Genomic DNA, 24,929 nt, shown 5'->3' with positions numbered 1-24,929 from the left:
CTTGCTCAGAGCGGAGCATCTGTTTCAGCGGCTCCGCATCTTCCAGCTACATCTAGATCTCCCTGGCGCTAATCCAGCCTCCCCCAGCCTTGTGCCTTTCCAGACGTTTCGGACTAAGGTTCCCATCTGCCCCAGTCGGCAACAGTGGCGTTGGCTGCGGATGATGGAAGATGCAGTCCAAAATATCTGGAAGGCACCTGACTGGAGAAGGCCACTACAATTAAAAACCCCAAAGGCTCTCTGGGCCTAGAGGAAAAAAGGAAAAAGGGAAGAGCCATCTGCAATTCTTCAGTGCCAATCCGAATCCTCATCACGTTGCACATTGGAGCCCCACTGAGCAGGCTGGGTGTATTTTTTTCAGTGCAAACACAGATATGCATCCCTACTAGGGTCTAAGGTCCGTATAGTAAAAGCCATGGTTTTCCCAGTAGTGATGTATGGAAGTGAGAGCTGGACCATAAAGAAGGCTGATCGCCAAAGAATTGATGCTTTTGAATTATGGTGCTGGAGGAGACTCTTGAGAGTCCCATGGACTGCAAGAAGATCAAACCTATCCATTCTGAAGGAAATCAGCTCACTGCAAGGACAGATTGTGAAGCTGCGGCTCCAATACTTTGGCCACCTCATGAGAAGAGAAGACTCCCTGGAAAAGACCCTGATGTTGGGAAAGATGGAGGGCACAAGGAGAAGGGGACGACAGAGGACGAGATGGTGGGACACTGTTCTCAAAGCTACCAGCATGAGTTTGACCAAACTGCGGGAGGCAGTGGAAGACAGAAGGGCCTGGCGTGCTCTGGTCCAGGGGGTCACGAAGAGTCGGACACGACTAAACAACAACAACAACACTAGGGTCTGCCTGTTCTTACATGCAACTATTGCATAGAATCACAGAATTGTAGACTTGAAAGGGAACCTGTGCCATCTAGTCTGGCCCCTGCAATGGAGGAATCTCAACCAAAGCAGCCAAGACCCATGGCCACCCAACCTCTGCTTAAAAGGCTCCAAGGCAAGCTAGTTTTCTGCTGCTCCGGAATGCAGGACCCAAACCAATGGCTTCAAGTTACAAGGATGGAGATTCTGACTAAACCCCAGGAAGAACCTTCTGGCTGTGAGAGGCGTTCAGCAGTAGGACAGATTCCCTCACAAGGTGGTGGCCTCTCCCTCCTTGGAAGTTTTTCAGTAGAGGTTGGGTGGCCACCTTTCAGGAATGCTTTAGCTGTGATTCCTGCATTGCAGGGGGTTGGACTGGATGGCCTTTGGGGGTCCCTTCCCCACATGACAATCCTATGATATAGCACCCTGTCAGTGCTAAGCCCCAGGAGCTCACCAAGCTTGCTAACATCGCATCTCCTGCCCAATTCAAAGCAAGGACCTTGAGCCAACAGAGATGAAATTGTACCAGGTGGAGAGGCAGCACTGATTTAATTCCAACACAGCTGGGAGAGGGGCAGTCCTCCGCCAAGACACGGGGAGGGGACCACTCCTGGCTGCTTATTATCCTGCAAAGTGATGGAGCAGAATAAAGGGGCCAAGCTGAGACAGGAAATTACAATGATCCTAAAAGGGCATGAGCTGTTTTATTGGGGGGGGGGAGAGAACACTGTTTAGAACAGGGGGCAGCAACCTTTTTCAGCCGTGGGCAGTCCACTGTCCCTCAGACTATGTGGGGGGGCCAGACTATATTTTTTGGGGGGGAAATGAACGAATTCCTATGCCCCACAAATAACCCAGAGATGCATTTTAAATAAAAGGACACATTCTACTCATGTAAAAACACGCTGAATCCCAGAGCGTCTGCGGGCCAGATTTAGAAGGTGATTAGGCTGGATCCGGCCCACGGGCCTTAGGTTGCCTAGCCCTGGTTTAGAGTTTTTAAAAAAATACATATTAAAAACCCTCAACAACTTTTGCATAACGATTCCTTGCCTTTATTAGCAATCAGCTTTGATGTGCCACACAAAGCTGTAACTCCTGCATCCCAAACTATCAGCTGCGCAGACTCCCTTCCCCGCTGCAAGGAGATGAGATTTTAAATATTGAAGACTGCACTCTTTGCTTTCCAAACCACTTCCAGTAAATAATTTAATTATCCCTTGCCTACTCAAAGGGAATGAAGAGCCAGAGTTAAGCAGCGAGGGACTTCCTTGTCAGCGGCAAAGCAGATCCGGATTTTGAAAGGAGGGGGGCGGAGGAGACCTAAATCCTGGAAAAGGCTCCGGGGTCCAGCTCTACACCCCCTATAGGAAGGCAGTATGTTTCCTGTGCCGTGGCACCCTGGGGTGCCTTGACTGGTGGGCCCCCTTTGCTCCCCCCTCCTCTGATGCCCTCTTGTGTCTCTGCCTCCCAAAGGCTTGCACAGCTGTTTGTTGCAGCAGCCCTGGCTACAAGCTCTGCAGGTGAAAGATGCCTCTGGGGCTGGGCAGGGGGTGCTTCCAAGGCCCCCATGGGGCAGTGTGAGGAGGCACTTCTCTTTGGGGTGGGGGGGGCAACTTAGAGACCAGGGGCGGCAGCAGCGGCTGCCCAGAGGACTGCCAAGGAGGGGAGAGGAGGCTGAAGGAACTCTCCACAACGGAGGGTGTTTGAAAAGGGTGAGGGGCTTCCAGTTCTGCAGGCAAGGGGTGGCATAAACTGGGCTCCTGCGCCCCACAGGGGTGCCGCAAAAAAAAGGTAGTTGGTCAAGGGAGCTGTGAACCCCCAAAACCTGAAAACCTCTGTGTGGAGTTTGCTCTCCTATGTCTGGGACATCATACTGGGTTCATAGGGAAAGGGTTAACTAATTGTAAAATGACTAACTAATGGGAACCCAGGGGGCAGAGTTAACAGTGTATAAGTTTAAGCACAGAGGTTTTTAGAGAGTTAGGGTCCTTGAGGAGACAGTCTGGAGTTAGGAGAGACAGAGAAGATAAGTCTGTGGGTTGGGCTAGTCTGGTGTGAGAGAGGGAGAGAATTTGTTAAGAGGAGTGAGTCAAACAGTTGAGATAATCAGTCAGAAGGTATTAGGAAGGTATAGGCCGGTAAAGAAACTAAAGTTAAGATACAGGAATATTATCTGAGACACCATAAACTTGTTAGTTTTTGTAAAATAAACTTGTTTTTTTTTTTGGTTCACTTTTAACAACTGACTGGACTCAGTGTTTTACCCGAGGGTAACTGGTTGGTGGCAGCGGGGAAGCGAGCACAGTGGTGGCACAGGATCAATAGACCGTTAAACGTCCGGGGACCCTGTGTGATCGCCACACTCTGTAGTAAGGAGAAACTGGAGGATGAAGAGGGGAAGGCAGTTGAGACAGGGAGGGGGTCTGAAAACCACAGGGAGGGGTTGAAAGAGCCACATATGTTTCATCTGGAGAGGAGAACGTCCTTCACTCGGCATATAACTAAGTTATGCAACTGGCTCCCACAAGAGGCGGTGAGGTCCACCATGTTGGATGGCTTTCAAAGACGACTGGACAAATCCGTGGAGGGGGAGAGAGAACGATCAATGGCTCCTGGCCAGGATCTGTTCTGCCCTCCCCAGTTGGATGGAGCATTGCTTCTGAATACCAGCTGCTGGAAACCACAGGAAAGGAGAGGGATCTGCTGCTCAAATCCTGCTTGGTGGTTTCCCAAAAGAGGCATCTGGTTGGCCACTGTAGGAGCAGGAGGCAGGACCTGATGGGCCACTTCTGATGTGCGTCAGAGAAGATTTAAGACATGAGTGGGCAACCGAAGGCCTTTCTGCGTATAAGGCTTACCTCGAGTAGGATGGGCAGTTAAATAAGTGTATGCCAGGGGACTGTGCCCGTGCATGGTGCTGGATGCCCCACAATGCAAAACGATGGAGCCAGGATCTTTCCCAGCTGCATTTTGTGCCTCAAATGCAGGACGGGACGAAAGGCACACCTTAATGCCGGCTTTTAATGAGGCAACAATCAAGCGGAATAAAGTCAAGCATGAACACACCGCTAGCAAACTACCGGTCCTATTTAATAAATCAGCAAGGATCAATTATTTATTTGAAATGAGTCCCCTGGCAGTTAACCTCTCTCTGCCCTTCCACGCCATTTTAAAAAGCAATTGTGCTGGAATCCGTCAAATAGGAAGATTTAAAGCCTCTCCTTGCTCCAATTTCCCACCTTGCAACGCCTGCCCCTTGCCATCCCACTTCCTTCCCCACCATGAGCATCGGATCTGGGTAAATTTTGGCACAAGACAAATCCTTCTTCCATCAGTCCATCCAGACACAGAGAACCCCATGCTGGATGCATCACACGCTGTAAAAATAAGATTTATACCATGTGGATTCCCGCCACTTGGTTCCACCAACTCATCCCCCCCCCCCCCAGATCCCACTACCCTATAAAAAGCATCATTCAGAACAGTGGTCTGCATGGCCCACTAAAGAAGAACAGAACACAAAGAATTCAGAAGAGGAACAGTTAATTACATGTTTATTCAAAGCCAGTTAAAACTATTAAACCAAGGGCTGGTGAACGTGGCCTGGCCTGGCGATGCCAGCTTTTCAAAGTCTGAGAGTCATTTGCACCCCCAGCGACTCCCTGCTGCCTCTTAGCACCCCACTAAGAATCCCACCCATTTTGGAACCCACTGGTTTGCACAATAAATGTTCACAAGTCGCTTTCGGTGCAGGGCAGAGCGAGATGAAAGAGTAGAAAAACACACCCTTGGCACTCATTAAAAACAGATCTCCTTTCACTGGAGATTTTGCTTTTCTGTGCTCGCACTACTGAACTGAAGGGGGGGCCCTTCCTGCTCCAAGCCCACCTCCCACATTTAGCGGCACTTGCAGAACCCCCACCTGAGGTGCCCACTTCCTGTTGCTTCCTGGAAAGGACCAGCTCCAATTGTTCTGATCCCTGTACAGAACTCCTCCGGATTATAATCAATCTATATGCTAATTCAAGGTGGCTCCTCTGCATACAGAATACGGCCCGGCCACAAATGCATCCCGGGACCATGATCTGTCACGGAGACATCATCTTCTGCCAGAGTCGGGCCAGGCCTTGGGGTTCAAGCCCAGGGAACGAGGTCTGGGCAACTGCCAGGAGGCTTCTGCCAGGGTTCCCCTGGAGCTGTGACATAAGGCTGGCAGGACCTTTTGCTCAACTCTCAGCTCATAATCTCATATACAACATTGCCTCTGCCTTCCCTTTTGTGCTTAGGTCAGGTGGAAAAGTGTCACCTTCTTCTCTGCCAGGGGCAGCTGGGGAAAAACACTCACCAGAGCTTGGTGCCCATGCGGACAGAGCCCAATAATTCCAAAGTTTTTAGGTTACCAGGTCAAGAACGAGAAAGACCCAGAAATTTCAGGGCCCAAATCTGAAACCTAGTGGGAACCCCTGATGATGTCATGGGTGTGGGTGGTGATGAGGTCACAGGGGTGGGCCCTGCAGATGGAGGTTAAATGGGACAGCAAAGCAGAGGACAGCAAACACACCCACACCCCAAGTGTCTATGCTATAATTTGATCTGGAGACGGAGGTTAATTGGGAGAGGGATGTGTCTTTGCTAGAATTTTTGCTCCTGTTGAGCTGAAGCTTGCAAACTCCATGCATGGTAATAATCATAACCACCATCATTATTCAAGCCTTCCATCTACCAGGCAAACCCTACTGAGTTATTCAAGGTCAACACTGAGACGAAGGAAGAGGATACAGACAGGCAGCACTCCCCCGCCCCCGCCCCCCCAGATTAGTTGTAAGGAAGAAGGCAGGCAGATGCTGGCATGACAAGGGGAGGCCAAGGTCGGTGGGGCAGCGCCCCCTTTGTCCTAACCGACTGGCCTCCTCTGCAAACCACTCTACATGTTTTCAGCAAGCAGATCCAGGGAAAGGTAGCCCTGGCAAGCACCTGTGACATCACCGACACACCTTCCCCCTACCCCAAGCAGATTTGCGATACAATATATAGTATGTCTTAACATATATGAGCTTGTTTAATTTCTGTTTTTAAGGCAGAGAGCCCAGGTGAAGCCCATGTTCACACCGGGGGGGGGGGGAATCTCCTGTATTAAAAATGTTGTGTCTGCCTTTGTCCTGCCCACTGCCGGATTTACATATAATCTAAACAAGCTCTAGCTTAGGGCCCCACTCTCTTGGGCCCCCCAAAAAAATTTAAAGGGAAAAAACTGGATGTACATTTCCAAAATATAAGATAAAAAATAAAATAAAACAAAACCTACCTGCAGCAACAGTGTTTTGTGTTGTGTAGGCTCCTATGATGTAAGTCATGGACCCTGCTTGCTCCCTAAAATATCACTGGTTTGCTCATTTCTACATATAGGGTGCCTACATTCTGCATGTGCAAATGGCTTGAGATACCTGTTAGGTCCATCAATTACCATACAGCATATATTCAACACAAAAAACACCGACAATTTGTTGTTGACAAAGGACAGCTGGACATAGAAAGAGCCCCATTACCTTCAGGAGCTTAGGGCCTCATCAAACCTCAATCCGGCCCTGCCCCTGCCCACGAATGCTCAACAGAAACACCCTGGTCCGATCCCACCAGCCCCAGAGACAAGGTCCAAGCCAAACTGTGAACTTACTGAGCTGTAGAGATAGCCCTCGGCGTTCATGGCCACGTAAAGGCCAGCCTTCACCCCCTGAATCGCCACCACACGAAGACCCACGGGGATTAGATTGAAGAGAGCTGGAGGATGGAAGGAGAGAGAGAGGGGAAATTAGCTTAAATTGCTAGGAGGAGCAAGACGAAGGAGAAAGCCATTGAGTCCAGTGCTCCAGTCCAAGACATCTCAGGCTCCCTGCGCTCACCTCCCTATCAGCCTCTGTCAACCTGGCACCCTCCAGAAGTTTGGACTTTTGCTGGACTTCTAACAAGTATATAACTTTTATGAAATAAAGAAAGAAATGCAATCTTTATCCCCATTGGTTTCTGCCGATTTTTTATATATGCGTTGTCATTGTTTTAAATCAGTGGTACTTTTTGGGGCCACTGCCCACCCCCCCCAGCTTCCATCCACTCACCCCCAGTGCCCTCTACCATACAAAAAAAACATTGTTCAGAATAGCAATCTGCACGACCCACTAAGGAAGATAACAACACCCTAAAATTCAAAACAGTAACAATGAATTGCACCTTTATTCAAAATCCAGTTGAAACTACTTAGTTTAATTTAGTCAACAAAACTGTTGAACCAGAGGCAGCTTTTCAAAGTCTGGGAGGCATCTATACTTCCTCCTCCTTCTTTGGTGAGTAAGAGTAAGATCTTCTTCCAGAAACACAGTTATAACAGCGAATCCGTAAGTGACTGTGGAGGCCAATTCTGGATCCACACATCCTTCCACAGTGAGGACATTGGTTCCCGGGTGGGAGTTGATCCTGGTGAGGGTTTGCCAAGTGTGCCTTCCTCTTAGCACGTTTCTCCCTTGCGTCCTGAGTTCGAGTGTCTTCAAAGCCCATGACACCTTTGGTAAAGGCTGTTCTCCAACTGGAGCGCTCGCAGACCAGTGTTTCCCAGTTGTCAGTGTTTATATTACATTTTTAAAGATTTGCCTTGAGACAGTCTTTGAACCTCTTTTGTTGACCACCAGCACTACGCTTTCCATTTTTAAGTTCGGAATAGAGTAGTTGCTTTGGAAAACGATCATCAGGCAACTGCACAACATGACCAGTCCAACGAAGCTGACATTGAGGAATCATTGCTTCAACTCTGGTGATCTTTGCTCCTTCCAGAACACTGAAATTAGTTCACCTGTCTTCCCAAGTGATGTGTAATAATTTTCAGAGACACCGTTGATGGAATCTTTTGAGGAGTTGGAGATGGCCTTTATAAGTGGTCTATACTCCCTTGCCCCTAGGGAATCCCACTTAAGCTGCCTCTGGAGAATGGACCATGGACAACTGAAGAATTCAAAATGCGAGGGGTGGGGGAATCTCCAATTTAAATATGTAAACTGAAACTGGTGAGTCTCATCTCTGGCTCCTCTGGGAGAGATGGGCGACCTTCCTATCTAGCTCTGCCAGTCGAGGCAGAAAACTATTTCTAAACCTTTGGTGCCACATCAGTGCGTTGAAACCTTGCAATTAACAAGTCTATTTATAAGCACTTTTGACTGGGAAAAAATGGAGCACATCACTACGGATAATGAAGGTAAATGGCTGCCATCACTCATTCTCTGCAATCCATTTGTCTTGCGGTGAAGGGCTGTCTCAGAGACGACAGGGAAGAGGAAGGGTAACCCTCCTCAAGATCAACAAGGAGAACCTCACTGTGGAATCAACTTTCTAAGTTCCCTCCAGCGATGTTATTTCTCCCTTTCCAAATCAGGGCCTGGAAACTTTTATTTATTCGTCCAGACAACTTATACACCACCCTATACCCGGAGGTCTCAGGGCAGTTCACAACAAGACCACAACATATAAAGTCAAACCAAAATCAATAACCCCCCCCAAAAAACCCCACTTTTGAAAAGTGTGTTGGATGTCAGGAAGGTAAACAAAAGGCCTTGTTAAAAAGGAATGGTTTGCCTAGTGCCTAAAGGTGTGTAATGAAGGCACCAGGTGAACTTCCCTGGGGAGAGCATTCCACAGAAGGGGTGCCACTGCAGAGAAGGCCCTGCTCTCGTGTTGCCACCCTCTGAACCTCTCAAGGAAGGGGTACACGAAGATGATCTCAGGGCAGGTTCATATGGGGAGGGGTGGTGCTTGAGGTATTGTGGTCCTGAGCCATTTAAGATTTTATAGGTCAAAACCAGCACTTCGAATTGGGCCCGGAAACTAATTTGAAGTCAGTGCAGTCAGACCAGGATCGATGTAATAGGCGCAAACAGACTTGCTCCAGTGTGCAACCTGGTTGCTGAATTCTGCACTAGCTGAGGTTTCCAAACCGTCTTCAGAGGCAGCCCCATGTATAATGCATTGCAGTAATCTAACCTTGAGGTTACCAGAGCATAGACAACAGGACCACTGAACCTGCTTGGGGCAGAGAGGAAAGTGCCACGGTGGATGCAAGGCACAGCAGCATTTAGACTTTAAGCAAATGGCAACCATTCAGCCTTCTCTTCTTGCTCCTCCACCAGCTCCTCCTGCTTACATGGTTATCTTGCAAGCGCAGCCTTCCCACACATTTCAGTTTTTGCTCCATAATTTCCAACAGATTCTCCGACAAGACGTGCTTCAGCCAGCCTTCACCGAAACATCTGGAGGGCACTAGGCCAGTGAAGGTGTTCGGAGGTCTTGAAGACGCACTATGGCTCCATCACGTTAACACGCGATCCGAGTGTTATTCACAGAGATGGGGGGGGGGGAGTGTAGCCCACGCAAGGAGTCAGCCTTGCCTTGCTCTAGAGACTTCTCCAGTGAACGCACCGGCTTGCCCTGGGGGTCCCTCAACATGAATTAATGCATTCCCCTCTACAAAAAAAATAAATACATTAAAAAATGCAACTAGGTTGTTTCTGCGTTTAAATGATGAGAGACAATTTGGCAAAAGCCTAGTTTGGGGCATGGCTGGGGAGGGGGAGCTGCCTGTTCGTGGAGATGTAAGACAAGCTCAAGGCTCAAGGAGGTTTTTCCAGAACATGCTTCTGCTAGAGCAGGTTGCCTCCTGGACACTTCGGAAGCTTGATCTGTAAGGGTTGGTTCTCTGACGTGGCCTTGCCTGCAGATTCCCCCTTCCTGCCATCCAGCATTTCTGGGGCTGAAGAGGCTCCCTTAAAATGAAAGATTGCAGCTGGGGGACTTCCTAGTTTAGAGAACAGGAAGGAAGAGGAGCTGTGATAGAAGCCTATGCAGAAAGCAGATGGGGGGGAATGCTTTTCTTCCCCTCTCATTGCCCTAGAACTCTTGGACATTCAATGAAGCTGAAGGCTGGAAGATTTAGGACAGGAAAAGAAAGTCCTTCTTCATTACAGCACATGGTTAATCTGTGGAACTCCCTCCCACAGGAGGCAGTGATGGCCAACAGCTTGGCTGGCTTTAAAAGAGAGCCAGTGTGGTGTAGTGCTTAAGAGCGGTGGACTCGTAATCTGGTGAACTGGGTTTGATTCCCTGCTCCTCCACCTGCAGCTGCTGGGTGACCTTGGGCCAGTGACACTTCTCTGAAGTCTCTCAGCCCCACTCACCTCACAGAGTGTTTGTTGTGGGGGAAGAAGGGAAAGGAGATTGTGAGCCGCTTTGAGACTCCTTAGGGGAGTGATAAAGGGGGATATCAAACCCAAACTCTTCTTATTAAAAGAGGACTGGACATTCTCTTCCTCCTCATTTGGAGGCAGCAGGAGAGGAGATTTATCCTGTGCTCTGATCCCACCAGTGGGTTTCCCATAATGGATATTTGGTTGGCCTTATGTTAATGTCTCCTTATGTCTCCTTATGTTAATAATAATAATAATAATAATAATAATAATAATAATAATAATAATATCCCGCCCTCCCCAGCCAAAGCCGGGCTCAGAGCAGCTAACAACAATAAAAGTAACACAGCATTCTAAAATCAAGTCATTCTAAAATCAATTCAAAATCAAATTGATGGCAACCATTGGGCAAGAGTTCTGTGATGATTACCAAAGGAGGGGGTCAGGCTGTGCCTTGGCCAAAGGCCAGGCGGAACAGCTCTGTCTTGCAGGCCCTGCAGAAAGATGTCAAGTCCCGCAGGGCCCTAGTCTCTTGGGACAGAGCGTTCCACCAGATTGGGGCCACAGCCGAAAACGCCCTGGCTCTGGTTGAGGCCAGCCTATGTTCTTATGAATGCACACTAAAAAGGATTTCTGGAGATGATCTGAACCTTGAAATGACCCAGACCCAGATCGGGACTCCATTATCAGATGCTGGAAGGACAAAGGACTCCTGAGCATCTCACAGCTTCCCCGACCCCATTCTTTGCCCAATTTCCATGTTTTGTTGTTGTTGTTGTTTAGTCGTTTAGTCATGTCCGACTCTTCGTGACCCCCTGGACCAGAGCACACCAGGCACTCCTGTCTTCCACTGCCTCCCCGCAGTTTGGTCAAACTCATGCTGGTAGCTTCGAGAACACTGTCCAGCCATCTCGTCCTCTGTCGTCCCCTTCTCCTTGCGCCCTCCATCTTTCCCAACATCAGGGTCTTTTCCAGGGAGTCTTCTCTTCTCATGAGGTGGCCAAAGTATTGGAGCCTCAGCTTCAGGATATGTCCTTCCAGGGCTGATTTCATTTCTGAAGAATGGATCGGTTTGATCTTCTTGCAGTCCATGGGACTCTCCAGAGTCTCCTCCAGCACCAGAATTCAAAAGCATCAATTCTTCAGCGATCAGCCTTCTTTATGGTCCAGCAAAGCCTAAGTCTCTTTTTTCCTGGGGGTGTTGCTGCAAGAATATTCTTCCTACCTCCTAGCAGAGAGACAGGAGCAGCAGCACCCTGCCTCCTCTCACCCTCCTCCTCCTCTCCCCAGCCAGTCAATCTGCCATCCCAATAAATCTCTCTCGCTTCCTCCCTTGGCATCCTTCCTTGGGAAGCGAGAGTTTTGTTCTCCCCGCCACCCCCAGACAGCAGCTGCAGCGTCAGGGGCAAAAAAGAAAGAAAGAAAGAAGTGAGAATAGCAATGCGGGAGAGATTTATTTAAAGGGGAAGCGCTGACAGGGGACCCAGCGCAGGGAGCAGCTGCCTTAGCTGTAATTTAACACTTTGCCTGGAAAGGGGGGGGGGACCACCGTGAAGTGCCTGTTTGTGAGGGTGGCCAGGCAATGGGTATGATTTATAACCAGGTAGCTAAAGGAAAGAGAGAGAGAGAGACTCACTGTAGTCACTGTTCTCGTCCTTCGTCCCATCAATCGTCCCATCTGGGTGCATCTGCAGGAAGAATTCCTGCTGGCTGAATAACCTTGTCACGATTCCTTTCAGCTGGGGTTCTGCAAGAAGGAAGGGAGACAAAGAGGGGGGGTGTTAACCCAGGCGTTTGTCCAGCTCCCAAACATTCAGGCCACCGTCCCCCTTGGTTCCATAAATTCAACCCAAACCGATTAAAAAACACAGACATTATTCCGAGCAGTGGCTGGCCTGACTCATTAAGGAATCATAAAACCAGAGAACTGTAGTGTTGGAAGGGACCCCAAGGGGCCATCTAGCCCAACCCCCTGGAAAGCCACAGCGAAAGATCCCCTGACAGATGGCCAGCCAACCTCTGCTTCAAAAGGTTATACGATTATAACCCAATAAAATTCAAAACAGCAACAACTAACTGCACATTTATCCAGAATCCAACTAAAACTATTTAGCTTAATTAATGCCACAAAATGGATGGAGTTGATCCAGCGATGCTGGATGTCAAAGTCTGATAGGCATTTATGCCTCCAGCTCCCCCTTGCCTCTTAGCACCCCCTGAGTAATCCCACCGCCCCCCCCACCCAGTGGGGGAAGCACCAGCCCAAAGAAGGAGGATGCTCCTCAACCACGGGTAGGAAACCTAAGGCCCGTGGGCTGGATCCGGCCCAATTGCCTTCTAAATCCAGCCCATGGACGGTCCAGGAATCAGTGTGTTTTTACCTGAGTAGAATGTGTCCTTTTATTTAAAATGCATCTCTGGGTTATTTGTGGGGCACAGGAATCCGTTCATTTTTGCTTCCAAAATATAGTCCAGTCCCCCACAGCGTCTGAGGGACAGTGGACCGGCCCACGGCTGAAAAAGTTTGCTGACCCCTGGACCTCAACATTCTGTCACATCCCAGCGTGACCCAGGACCCAGGAGAGAAGGGATAAGGCCACACAGAGGGGAGAAGACTCTGCTCCCACTGTCTAGACCAGGCTGCCCCACACTCGGCCCTCCAGATGTTTTGGGACTACAACTCCCATCATCCTTGACCACTGGTCCTGTTAGCTAGGGATGATGGAAGTTGGAGTCCCAAAACATCTGGAGGGCTGAGTGTGGGGATGGATGCCTGGTCTAGAAGGAGTCTGGGGGGCTTCTCTATCACCCCCAAACCAGCTCTCTTTCTCTCCTATGGGGCAAAGAAAAGCATAGAGGCAAAAGCACACATCCTGCTCTGTTTGAGAAAAATTGATCCAAAGTAATTATGATTAAGCTGACTTATTGCAAAAGAATACATATAAACCACCCTCACAGGTTTATGTGAAAACTGACATTTTTTTTGTAATGTTTTGGAACAAGAAGTTGAATGACCAGAAGACTGGAGGATGAAGTTGATGGACTACGCAGAATTAGATAAATGAACAGGAAGGATTCGAAACCTGAGAGATCAGAGATTCTTAGAAGACTGGAGTAAATATATGAACTATTTGGAAAATAACTGTGATGAACAGATTATGCTAGTAGCACTGCAAGAAGTTCTGTAAGGTGGATTATTTGAAATATTGCAAGAAAGACTATGAAGAGAATTATTAGTTAAGGATAACTAAATGTAAAATAAAAATTAAGAAATGCATAATAAGTGATAAAGAGCAGAAAATCATCAGAGGTGTTGATCAGAGCCTAAAAATATTGTATAAGATGAGAAGCTATGTTGTATGACTGTTGGAACTGATGTCAAAAAATTAATAAAAATGTGTGTGTGTGTGTGTATGAAGTTGAACGACCATACCCAACCTTAGGCTGCTTTCAACCTGCACTAACAGTACTTCTTTATGCACCTTATCTTTGTTTATTAATAAAATAACATTTATTTAAACATTAAAAAAGACTCATACAAAACAGGATGATAGAGAAGAGAAGACTGAGAGGTGATATGAGATCCATCTTCAAATATCTCAAGGGCTGCCCCCCCCATGGAAGACGGTGCAAGCTTGTTTTCTTCCGGTCCGGAGGGGAGGACCTAAACCGATTAATTCAAGTTACAAGGAAGGAGATGCCAACTGAACATCAGGAAGAACTTCCTGAGGGTATAAGCTGTTTGACAGCGGGGTGGACATCCTCAGAAGGTGGTGGAATCTCCATCATTCAGGATTTTAAAGCAGAGATTATACGGCCATCTGCTGTGGACGCTTTAGCCGTGATTCCTACATTGCAGCGCATTAGACTAGAAGAATCTCGGGGGAGGATGGCTGCTATACCATCAAGTGAATGATGTGTTTAGATGTGACAAGAAAGTAGGATTTAATGATAAAAAAATCTAAATTCCAAATCAAATTCCTAGAAGGCAGGACCAAATTATTGTCTAAAATGTGCAATTTCTTATTAGAATGGTATACAAAACAGACAAAGGAGGAGATGATAAAATGGGCAATGGATTTTGGACATAACATTGAGTATGATGCTTGGGTAAAACTGTGGAATGAGAGTATAAAATTTACAGCATGTACCACCTTAAGAGAGAATATAATGAAAATGTGTATCGCTGGTATTTGGCACCTGTTAAATTGGCAAGAATGTATAGGATGAGTAGTAAGACATGTTGGAAATGTAAAGATAAAGATGGAGATTTTTATCACATGTGGTGGACATGTGAGAAAATGAAACCGTTTTATAACGAATTGAAAAAGATATTTAAATACACTTTCCCGAAAAAGCCAGAAGCTTTCTTGCTAGGCTTGATGGGAGAGGAAATAGAAAAAGCAGATCAAAGGTTATTTATGTATGCTATGACTGCTGCCAGAACTTTGTTAGCCCAAAAATGGAAAGTACCGGAATTACCAACAATAGAGGAGCGACAGACGAAGATGGTGGATTATGTGGAACTAGCAAAACTGACCTGTAGAATCCAAAATCAGGAGGAAACAAAATTCCAAAGAGATTGGAGTAAGTTTATTGATTATATAACTGTAGAAATTTGACAATGTATACTGACTTACAATGTAGACTGACTGGATATAATAAGAAACTGTGGAAAGGTGACTGAAGCAAGTAAACCTGTTGGAGGGAGGGAAGGAAGTCAATGCTCAGCAGAGTGTTGGGAAAGAATGTGGGTAAATGACTGTTGAATATTACTGTACTTTGTTTGTTGGTATAAAATAAAACTAGACAGCATCTTAAAAAGCAGTGACATCACCTTGCCGACAAAGGTCCATATAGTTAAAGCTCTGGTTTTCCCAGTAGTGATGTATGGAAGTGAGAGCTGGACCATAAAGAAGGCTGATCGCAGAAAAATTAATGCTTTTGAATTCTGGTGCTGGAGGAGACTCTTGAGAGTCCCATGGACTGCAAGAAGATCCAACCTCTCCGTTCTGAAGGAAATCAGCCCTGAGTGCTCACTGGAAGGACAGATCGTGAAACTGAGGCTCCAAGACTTTGGCCACCTCATGAGAAGAGAAGACTCCCTGGAAAAGACCCTGATGTTGGGAAAGATGGAGGGCGCAAGGAGAAGGGGATGACAGAGGACGAGATGGTTGGACAGTGTTCTCAAAGCTACAAACGTGAGTCTGACCAAACTGTGGGAGGCAGTGGAAGACAGGAGTGCCTGGTGTGCTCTGGTCCAGGGGGTCACGAAGAGGTGGACAGGACTAAACGACTAAACAACAACACTACTATCAGCTGCTGGAAGCCACAGGAGCAGAGAGGGCTCTCGTGCCTGAATCCTGCTTGCAGGTTTCCCACTGACATTTGGTTTGTTGGCCACTGCGAGAACAAGATGTGAACTAAGTAGATAGGCCATTGACCTCATCTAGCAGGCTCCTCTTATGTTCATAGCATAGATCAGGCATTTCCAACAGGTAGATCGTTGTCGCAGGAAACCCCCCCAATCATTCAGTTTGTACACTCACACACGCTATGCTTCTGTTATAAATTCATAGAAAATCAACCATACATCGGATCTGCACCGTTCCACTTTTATTTCACTCCATGAAGGAAGGAGTACAAAATGGGGAAGGTTTGATACAGGGCAGCCATAATCCCTTGAGCATACCAGCACATACACAGGAGCCCTGCCCAGTTGCTATGCCAACCCTGATGGTCCTAGACAGAAGACCATTAAGGTCACAAAGGACTTGCATATGGGAGTGGATTCAACACGGACTGGAACAAAGGACAATAATCAGATCTTCCCTCTGGGGGCAGGAAACTGCAAACTCCCCTTTGTTCTCTGGAAATGACTCATGGGGAGGGGGGAAAGGAGGAACCAGCCAGGTGACAGGACACTCAGGTTACCACCACAACCCCTCCCTCAACCCCTCCTTTCTGTGATGTAGTTGTGATGTAGTCTTAGGGGTGTAGTTTGGGGGATTAGTAACTAATAAAAGTTGGGGTCTTCTTTTGTTCTGGGCTTCCATTTTGCTTCATCTTGTTGTGGGTGGGAATCCTGTCACAACAGTTTCCAATAAAGGCCAAGCCTACAGGCTGCTGTTTTGCTCCAAATTGTCCTGATTGGTGTCTTTGTTTTTTGCCCAAGGGAGTCCTCGGATTCCTCCGTTAACATCGTGATCTACTGGTAAATTGCAGGGGTGTCCCAGGTAGATTATGGAATGGCTCAACAACTCCTGGCAATGAGTCTTTTTATACTGTGAGTAGATTGCAGTCTCTTGGGAGTTGACGTGCCTGGCATAGAAGACCCACCAGCCCCACTTAACTTCCTGGTCTTTCCTGCAGCTGTGCACGGGAAGCTTGGGGCAAGCAACCTCAATATTGGCCAGGGCGACAGCAGAGCTGGCACAGAACCTGAACCCAATGCAGGCAGTGGGTCTGAGAGAATCCCCTGGTGTCTGGCCAAGTCCCTGGCTACACACTGAGTCATTGTCACTGCAAGCAGTGAAACAGGCTCTGTGTATAACACATTATGTGCCAAAGGAACAGATCCTCTCCAGAATCTGAAACGCTCCCTCGCTTGCTCTGGGCTAGACTTGCCTTGCAAATCCAGAGCTGTGTGAAGAAGGGACACTGCAGTGGCCTTCTCAGACCTGGGGGACCTCAAAATATGTTGGAAGACAATTCCCACCAGCCCCAGAAGTTTTGCAATGAAACCAAATGGGATGTGCCATCCAAGGTGCTTATTGTGGGGAACCTGCAAGCAGGTTTTCCACACATGAAGTTCTCCCCTCTCTTAAGGTCTCCAGAAACTGGCATTTGGAAGCACTGCAGGCTCCAGCAGTGGAAGCAGAACACAGCCATTGTGGCTGGTAGCCATCGCTTGCTGTCAATAGCCATGGATTTGTCCAATCCTCTATGAAAGCCATCCAAGTTGGTAGTCATCACTGCCTCCTGAGGGAGTGAAAAAGGACTTTCTTTTAACTTGGACTACTTGGGCTACTACAAGCTATGGCTTTCCCAGCAGTGATGTATGGAAGTGAGAGCTGGACCATAAAGAAGGATGATCACCGAAGAATGGATGCTTTTGAATTCTGGTGCTGGAGGAGACTCTTGAGAGTCCCATAGACTGCAAGAAGATCAAACTCTCCATTCTTAGGGAAATCAGCCCTGAGTGCTCACTGGAAGGACAGATCCTGAAGTTGAGGCTCCAAGACTTTGGCCACCTCATGAGAAGAGAAGACTCCCTGGAAAAGACCCTGGTCTTGGGAAAGATGGAGGGCACAAGGAGAAGGGGACGACAGAGGATGAGATGGTTGGACAGTGTTCTCGAAGCTACCAGGATGAGTTTGACCAAACTGCGGGAGGCAGCAGAAGACAGAAGTGCCTGGCGTGCTCTGGTCCAGGGGGTCACGAAGAGGCGGACACAACTAAACAACAACAACAACACTGCAACACCCTGTATGTGGGGGCTACCTTTGAAGGTGATCCAGAAACTACAACTAATCCAGAATGCGGCAGCTAGACTGGTAAGTGGGAGTGGCCGCCGAGACCACATAACACCGGTCTTGAAAGACCTACACTGGTTCCCAGTACGTCTCTGAGCACAATTCAAAGTGCTGGTGCTGACCTTTAAACCCCTAAATGGCCTTAGCCCAGTATACCTGAAGGAGCGTCTCCACCCCCAGCGTTCTGCCCGGACACGGAGGTCCAGCTCCAAGGGCCTTCTGGCGGTTCCCTCGCTGCAAGAAGTGAGGTTACAGGGAACCAGACAGAGGGCCTTCTCAGTAGTGGCGCCCGCCCTGTGGAACGCCCTCCCACCAGATGTCAAGGATATAAAACATTACACAACTTTTAGAAAGCAGCCCTGTATTGGGAGGTTTTTATTGTTTGATGTTTTTATTCTGTTTTTAGATATGCTGTATGTTGCCCAGGGTGGCTGGGGAAACCCAGCCAGATGGGCGGGGTATACATGATAAATTATTATTATTATTATTATTATTATTATTATTATTATTATTATTGCTGAATCTTCCAACATTCGGCTTCTTGGGTGTCCACGTTTGGAGACAAACTTTTCTTTGTCCGCTTCCTAATTTTATAAAGTTCTGTCATGACACCTCTTGCTTGCCTTTTCTCTAAACTAAAAAGCCGCAAGCATTGCAACCTTTCCTCTTAAAAGAGTCCCTGTATGGTATGCAGTCTGTGCACAAACGGCTACACAGGTGTGCCTGCATTCACCTGAGTAAAAAGCTTTCTTCAAAGGGGGGGGGGTCCCTCCATCCCCTTGTTCATTAAGGCTGTCGTTTTCTGAACCTTTTGTAATTCTACATTATCCTTTTTGAGAGGTGACCAGAACTGTACACAGTATTCCAAGTACTAGCATATGTTTAACCCCTGCTGTTCTGGATGAAACAGAAGATGAAACACTCATATCTCTCTCTCTCTCTCTCTCTCTCTCTCTCTCTCTCACACACACACACACACACACACACACACACACACACACACTGAAGCAGTCAACTCTAGGAAAGATTCAAAAGCTGCGGAGAGGCTTGGATAGAGAAAAATGCTGCAGAAGATGACTAGGAGGCATGTTTACAGTGGTGCCCCGGGTTAAGTACTTAATTCGTTCTGGAGGTTCATTCTAAACCTGAAACCGTTCTTAACCTGAGGTACCACTTTAGCCAATGGGGCCTCCCGCTGCTGCTGTGCCACCAGAGCACGATTTCTGTTCTCATCCTGAAGCAAAGTTCTTAACCCGAGGTACTATTTCTGGGTTAGCGGAGACTGTAACCTGAAGCATCTGTAACCTGAAGCGTCTGTAACCCGAGGTATCACTGTATATGGCAAAAGAGCACATCAGGAGAACACAGAATCACATAATTGTAGAGTTGGAAGGGACCTCAGGGACCACTTAGTCCAGCCCCGTGCAATGTAGAAATCTCAGCTGAAGAATCCCATCCATTCTCTGCTTAAGGATCTCCCATGAAGAGGAGTCCACCACCTCCCGAGGGAGACAGTTCCATGGCTGAAAGGCTCTTACTGCCAGAAAGTTCTTCCTAATGTTCATGTATGCGACAACAGCCGCGAGAGTTCTGGTAGCCCAAGGATGGAAGACTGAAGAAACCCCGACTAAAGAATCAGGGCAAGAAAAATTGGCGGACTATGCAGAACTGGCAAAACTGACCTACAAGCTATGGGACAAGGATAACTGTGACTTTAAGGATGAATGGGAACCCTTGACAAAGTATTTGAAGACGCAACAAAGCGAACTGGACTCCTTGGCAGGTTTTGAATAAACATTCACAGACTTTTTATTGATAGTAATCAGCTCAATAGTTTGAGGATCTATACAACTTTGAAACATGGAGGAAACAGCATTTTCAGAGAAATCAAAGACTGGAACTGAGGGAAGTCGGGGAGGTGGGGGCAGGTGGGTTTTGTGTGGGAGGGGGGAGGGAGGAAAAATGGGGGGAAAACAAGGATGACATGTTTTAGGATAATGTGTCTTGTTTTAATTTTGAATAAAAAAAACAAAAAAAAAGTTCTTCCCAATGTTTAATGGGAATCTCCTTGCTTGCCACTTGAATCCATTGGTTCTGGGGAAGCAGAAAACAACCTTGCTCCACCTCCCATGGGACAGCCAAAGACCGCCAAGCTTCGCTCCTGCTCCCGACCCGACCTTCTCCACCTAGACCCTGACGCTGTCTCAGGCTCTCTCTCGCTCTAGAGCAAGCTCCCTGCGTTCTCCTCCACCGGCTCACCAGAGGCTTCATCCCACATCATTTATTTACCGACTTGCACAGATTGCCAGTGGCATCTCTGCCGGTAACTGCCGCGCTGAACAGGACTGCGGAACGGATTAAATGCGATAACATTGTGCAGAGCTTTTCCTTCCTGGGCCAAGATGGATGTTATTAGGTAACGGTTAACTGGAGGCATCTCTGTGGAGAGGGATCGCAAGGGCCTCCGATGCCAAAGCACAAAGCGGCGGCGGCCCTTTGGCACATCAAAACCTGTCGTGTTTGCTTCACTCTGCAGTCAGCTCTTCCCTTGTCAGGATCGCACTACAAGCTCAGCAGAGGACCAAGGCTGCAACTGGCTCCCCCCCAGCCCCCCACTGCTTTGGGGGTAAGCACCATTGAAATTGGTGGGATTTTGCTCACGACTCACAGTGTTAAAAACTCAGATATATAAAGGAACATGATGGAAAATGGAAATTAAGAGATTACGATGAGATCAAAGACCACTTTCAGAGTTGGTTGCATTATCGACAACTATATGAAACACATAAGGAAGACAGCAAGAAAGGATTTAGTTATACAATATCTAGGTTTCAAACGGAAGTGACCGAAGGGAAAGTGAAATTACTGAAGGCCACATACAACATACTATTAGAATGGGAGACAAAAGATTAAGAGGTAAAATCAGTTATGATTAAATGGGCACAAGATGTAGGTCACAACATTATGATGGAAGATTGGGTGAAATTATGGAAAATTGATTTAAAATTTACAGATTGTTCCCTATTGAAGGAGAATTACATGAAGATGATGTACAGATGGTACACAGCACCAGTGCAGTTAGGGAAAATGTACAAAACTAGTTCATATATATGTTGGAAATGTAAGGAAAAGGAGGGGACATTTTATCATATGTGCTCTGCTGTCGCCCTGGCCAATATGGAGGTTGCTTGCCACACGTTTCCTGCGCACAGCTGCAGGTTGGACCAAGGAGTTAAGTGGGGCTGTTGGGTCTTTGTATTCTAGCCCCTGTATGATCTATTCCAGGCATGTCCAACTCCCATGGACTAGGGAGTTAAGTGGGGCTGGTGGGTCTTCTATGCCAGGCACGTCAACTTCCAAGAGACTGCAATCTACTCACAATATAAAAAGACTCATTGCCAGGAGTTGTTGAGCCATTCCATGATCTACCTGGGACACCCCTGCAAGCTACCAGTAGATCACGGTCTACCTGTTGGAAATGCCTGATCTATGCTATGAACATTTCCCAGTAGTGATGTATGGAAGTGAGAGCTGGACCATAAAGAAGGTTGATCGCCGAAGAATGGATGCTTTTGAATTCTGGTGCTGGAGGAGACTCTTGAGAGTCCCATGGACTGCAAGAAGATCCAACCTCTCCATTCTTAGGGAAATCAGCCCTGAGTGCTCACTGGAAGGACAGATCCTGAAGCTGAGGCTCCAAGACTTTGGCCACCTCGTGAGAAGAGAAGACTCCCTGGAAAAGACCCTGATCCTGGGAAAGATGGAGGGCACAAGGAGAAGGGGACGACGGAGGATGAGATGGTGGGACAGTGTTCTCAAAGCTATGAACATGAGTTTGACCAAACAGCGGGAGGCAGTGGAAGACAGGAGGGCCTGGCGTGCTCTGGTCCATGGGGTCACGAAGAGGTGGACACGACTAAACATCAACAACAACAACAACAACAACAACAATATCTGGTGCTTGCATAAACGGTCATTGTACTGAACTTAGTTTGAAGCTGTGTTTGGGACTTGGGATTTTTGGGTAGTCATTTAACTGCCCCCCCCCCCAATTCCTGGTTTTGACAGGTAAGACGTCTCTAAAGTCTTATTTTTCAAATGATGGACTGACTGTGACTGATTCTCAGTTAAACATTTGGCTAGTTCAGATGACAACATTGAGCTAAGTGAAGAACTCAAGAGAACTTTAAGAAGGAAAGTCCCTTGATCCAGGAACAGTCCACATAGATATTGACCTATTCCAAGCTCTCTTTCTTAATCGACCATTCGTAACATAAGAATATTCTTCACAACTGGGATCAGGGTGTGGCGGGGGGGGAGTGAAGACAAGCAACAACAATTAACTATAATAGGGTTGCCATATTTCAAAAAGTGAAAATCTGGACACAAAAGTTGTTGAGATCCTGCTCAGGCTACACAGAAAAAAGCACTTTGGTTCCTGAAATTCATTCTGGTTGTGCAGATAAAATGTAACACTTCTTCCACATTTGTATGAACTCGATTTTTTTAGTGTGGTGGAACTCCCTGCCACTTGACACCAGGCAGGAACCTTAACTGCACTCTTTCCAGTGCCTGCTAAAAACATCCTTGTTTAGACAAGATGTTTAGAAAGTTGGTGTGAATTTTAATCTGTTTTCAGTCTACAGTACTGTCATTTTAACTTTTCAATTGTTTAGATTCTTACCGTTATCTTTTCTTGTTGATAATGTTGTTGCTTTATCTTTTTTGTAAACAGCTTTGAGTGGTTTTTTAAAGAGAATCAATTGGCATATGAATTTTATGAAATAAATAACACAAATAGGAGAGTTGCCAGAGGAATCTATTGCCCGGAGACCCAGCTATTGGAAGGTGTTTGGAAAGAGCCTTGTCTCCCCAACCCCTGACCAGAAGCAATAATATCCATTGCGGGGCAGAGCGAGGAGAGAAAGAATCTAGCAGTCTTGGAAAATGGACACAGCTGACTCGCTCTTTGTGAAAATCCAAATGCATAGATGGGGTGGGGTGGGGTTCATTCCTCCTGCTAGAAAAAAAATGAGGGAGCAGAACCCTTGGGGCGCGGATGCTGTGAGCCCTTCCATCCCATGCACTTCTCATGTGTGTGTGATACTAAGCAAAAGCATTTTATTGTCACAGAAAAAGCTACCGGCCTTCAATGACCTTCATCCCAAAGACACTGTCAGGGAACTGACATCGGAGGGAGAGGCGAAGGGGAGGCTCCCAGATGATGCTGGCGAAGGACCCAGCAGCAGGGGGAGAAACAACTCAGTACAGGGGGAAGCCAATCAGCGCAACACTGGGGATAAAGGGGGGCAGACAGGGGAAGTGGAGAGAGGGCTCCAGGACTCTTCACTGGACATCAGTGAGGAGAGCCCAGGTCCTCCGCTACCCATGCCTTCCCTGCGCAGAAGACTCCTGCGCAGTGAAAGGAGGAGGAGACTGGGTGTCAAACAACTTTTATGTTGGAAGAGGTTCAAGAAACGCCCACTGACAGATTCTGCCAGTGACTGAGGCAGCCACGATGGGAAGGGGCTATGCAGTCAGAAAGGTTTAACAAGGCAAATTAACCGAGAAAGGCACCAGTTTACGCACGAGTAACTCATACCTATTACAGACACCAACACTGAAAGTGTAATCGGGGACACCTGAAACCCCTCATCTCTCACACAAAGGATTACTTGGGAGCGAGTCTCCATTGGTACTTCAAATCATAGAATTGCAGAATTGGGACACCCCCCTCCACGGGAACCTGGCCAAGTCCCCTGCAATGCAGGAATCGCAGCTCAAGAGTCCTTGACAGATGGCCATCCAAGATCTCTTTAAAAACCTCCAATGAATCATGGAAAGTTGGAAGGGGCGCCAAGGATCATCTAGTCCAACCCCCTGCAACGCAAGAATCTCAGCTTATTGAGTGCCCCTTTGCTCTGGGACCCTTTCCGGGACCCCACATTTAAATTCTTATTCACATACCTCCTTGCTGCCCCTAGTAGGACCAGCTTGAGCAGTTAGCCCTGGTGATCATTCGATGTCTACTGACTGGGTTTTGTTCCCCCCCCCCAAAAAAAAATGACCCCTGAATTTTTGAATTGTATTGATATTGATGCTGCATTTTATGTTGTATTCTATGCTGTTTTATGCTGTTTTTAAGTTGCATTTTAATGTTTTATATTTTCTGTTAGCTGCCCTGAGCCTGGTTTTTAAACCGGGAAGGGCAGGGTATAAATAAATTATTATTATTATTATTATTATTATTATTATTATTATTATTATTATTAGTTAGGGAATCCTGCTGATTTGGAATTCTGGAACAGCAGAGACCTCTGACTGTGATTGACAGGTTGACAAAATGGAGATGGGTCTGCTGCTGGACTGCTGCCCCCCACCTCCCGGTGGCATAGGAAGGGAGGTGCAGTGCGTGCGGGCCGCCCCGGGTGTCATCACTGAGGTGGGTGAAAAATGGCAAAAATATGTATTTTTAAAATAATTTTAAAAATGGGGCTCATGACACTTTTCTCAAAAAAATATTATTTAAAATGAGTTTAATAACTTGGTCTGACAATGAATGAACCTCAGCAAGTCAACATAACACGTACTGAAACTTTTTAGTTCAGCCAAGAAATGCAATGAAATGCGTCTGGGCGCAAACCGCGGACTCCTTCATGGGAGCCTGGCTCTGTGCCCGAAGGTGCTGTGCCTTGGCTGGAGCGCTTAGGCCTGGCGCAGCTCTGTCCTGAACCCGGGGCGAAGAGCAAGCAAGGGGACGGCAGCGCTGCTGCCCACCTTCCTCGGCCATGGCACACCTCACGCCTGGCAGCAGCTGCTCTTCTGACCTGGCGGTAGAGAGCAGCCCTTCTCAGTCAGCCGTGGCGAGCGCACCCAGCAGCAGCAGCAGCTCCATTGCTGGGTCAGCTTTGACCCGGTGGCAGAGAGCAGGAGGGTCAGCAGCAATTGCGATGGCCTGGGACTCGGGCTCGGACTCAGAACCGGAGGAGTCTCAGTCCGCACTGGATCCTCTGCCTCAGGCATCATCTGAACCAAGTCTGGGGCCTGATCCTGAACAGTCCCAGTCTGCACAGGTTCCCCTGCAACAAACACCAGTTGGCAGAGTCCGGGGCCTGAGCCTGCCCTGGCTCCAGATGCGGGGATGACCTCAATGCCTCCAGCTGGGCCATCACTTACAGCTGCTCCACTACCGGTTGGGTCAGGGGAGGCTGAGGCGGATTCTGGGTCTAGTCACCCACCGATGTCTCCTGAGCTGCAGAGACTGAGGTCTGAGAGAAGGAGAGACCTGAGGACTCGC

The 24,929-nt window shown here is 47.6% G+C and overlaps 2 protein-coding genes across 4 annotated transcripts in view; one reads left to right on the top strand and one right to left on the bottom strand.

Moving 5' to 3' along the window:
- LOC309533042 (MAM and LDL-receptor class A domain-containing protein 1-like) overlaps positions 1-24,929 on the top strand; it is a 383,106-nt gene that overhangs the window by 21,451 nt on the left and 336,726 nt on the right. The gene's annotated exons all lie outside the window — the stretch shown is intronic.
- FGF12 (fibroblast growth factor 12) overlaps positions 1-24,929 on the bottom strand; it is a 239,911-nt gene that overhangs the window by 52,094 nt on the left and 162,888 nt on the right. For all 3 annotated transcript variants that reach the window (XM_082224572.1, XM_082224574.1, XM_082224573.1), the window contains exons 2-3: positions 11,734-11,844; positions 6,551-6,654 (exon numbers count right to left, since the gene is read on the bottom strand). In XM_082224572.1, the coding sequence (XP_082080698.1) occupies positions 6,551-6,654; positions 11,734-11,844 (215 nt within the window). The remainder of the gene's footprint in view (positions 1-6,550; positions 6,655-11,733; positions 11,845-24,929) is intronic.

The sequence above is a fragment of the Podarcis vaucheri genome (genome assembly GCF_965113315.1).
Source record: "Podarcis vaucheri genome assembly, chromosome: 5".
NCBI lineage: Eukaryota > Metazoa > Chordata > Lepidosauria > Squamata > Lacertidae > Podarcis > Podarcis vaucheri.
Note: the sequence above shows the minus strand (reverse complement) of the source record. Positions and strands in the feature narration are given on the sequence as shown.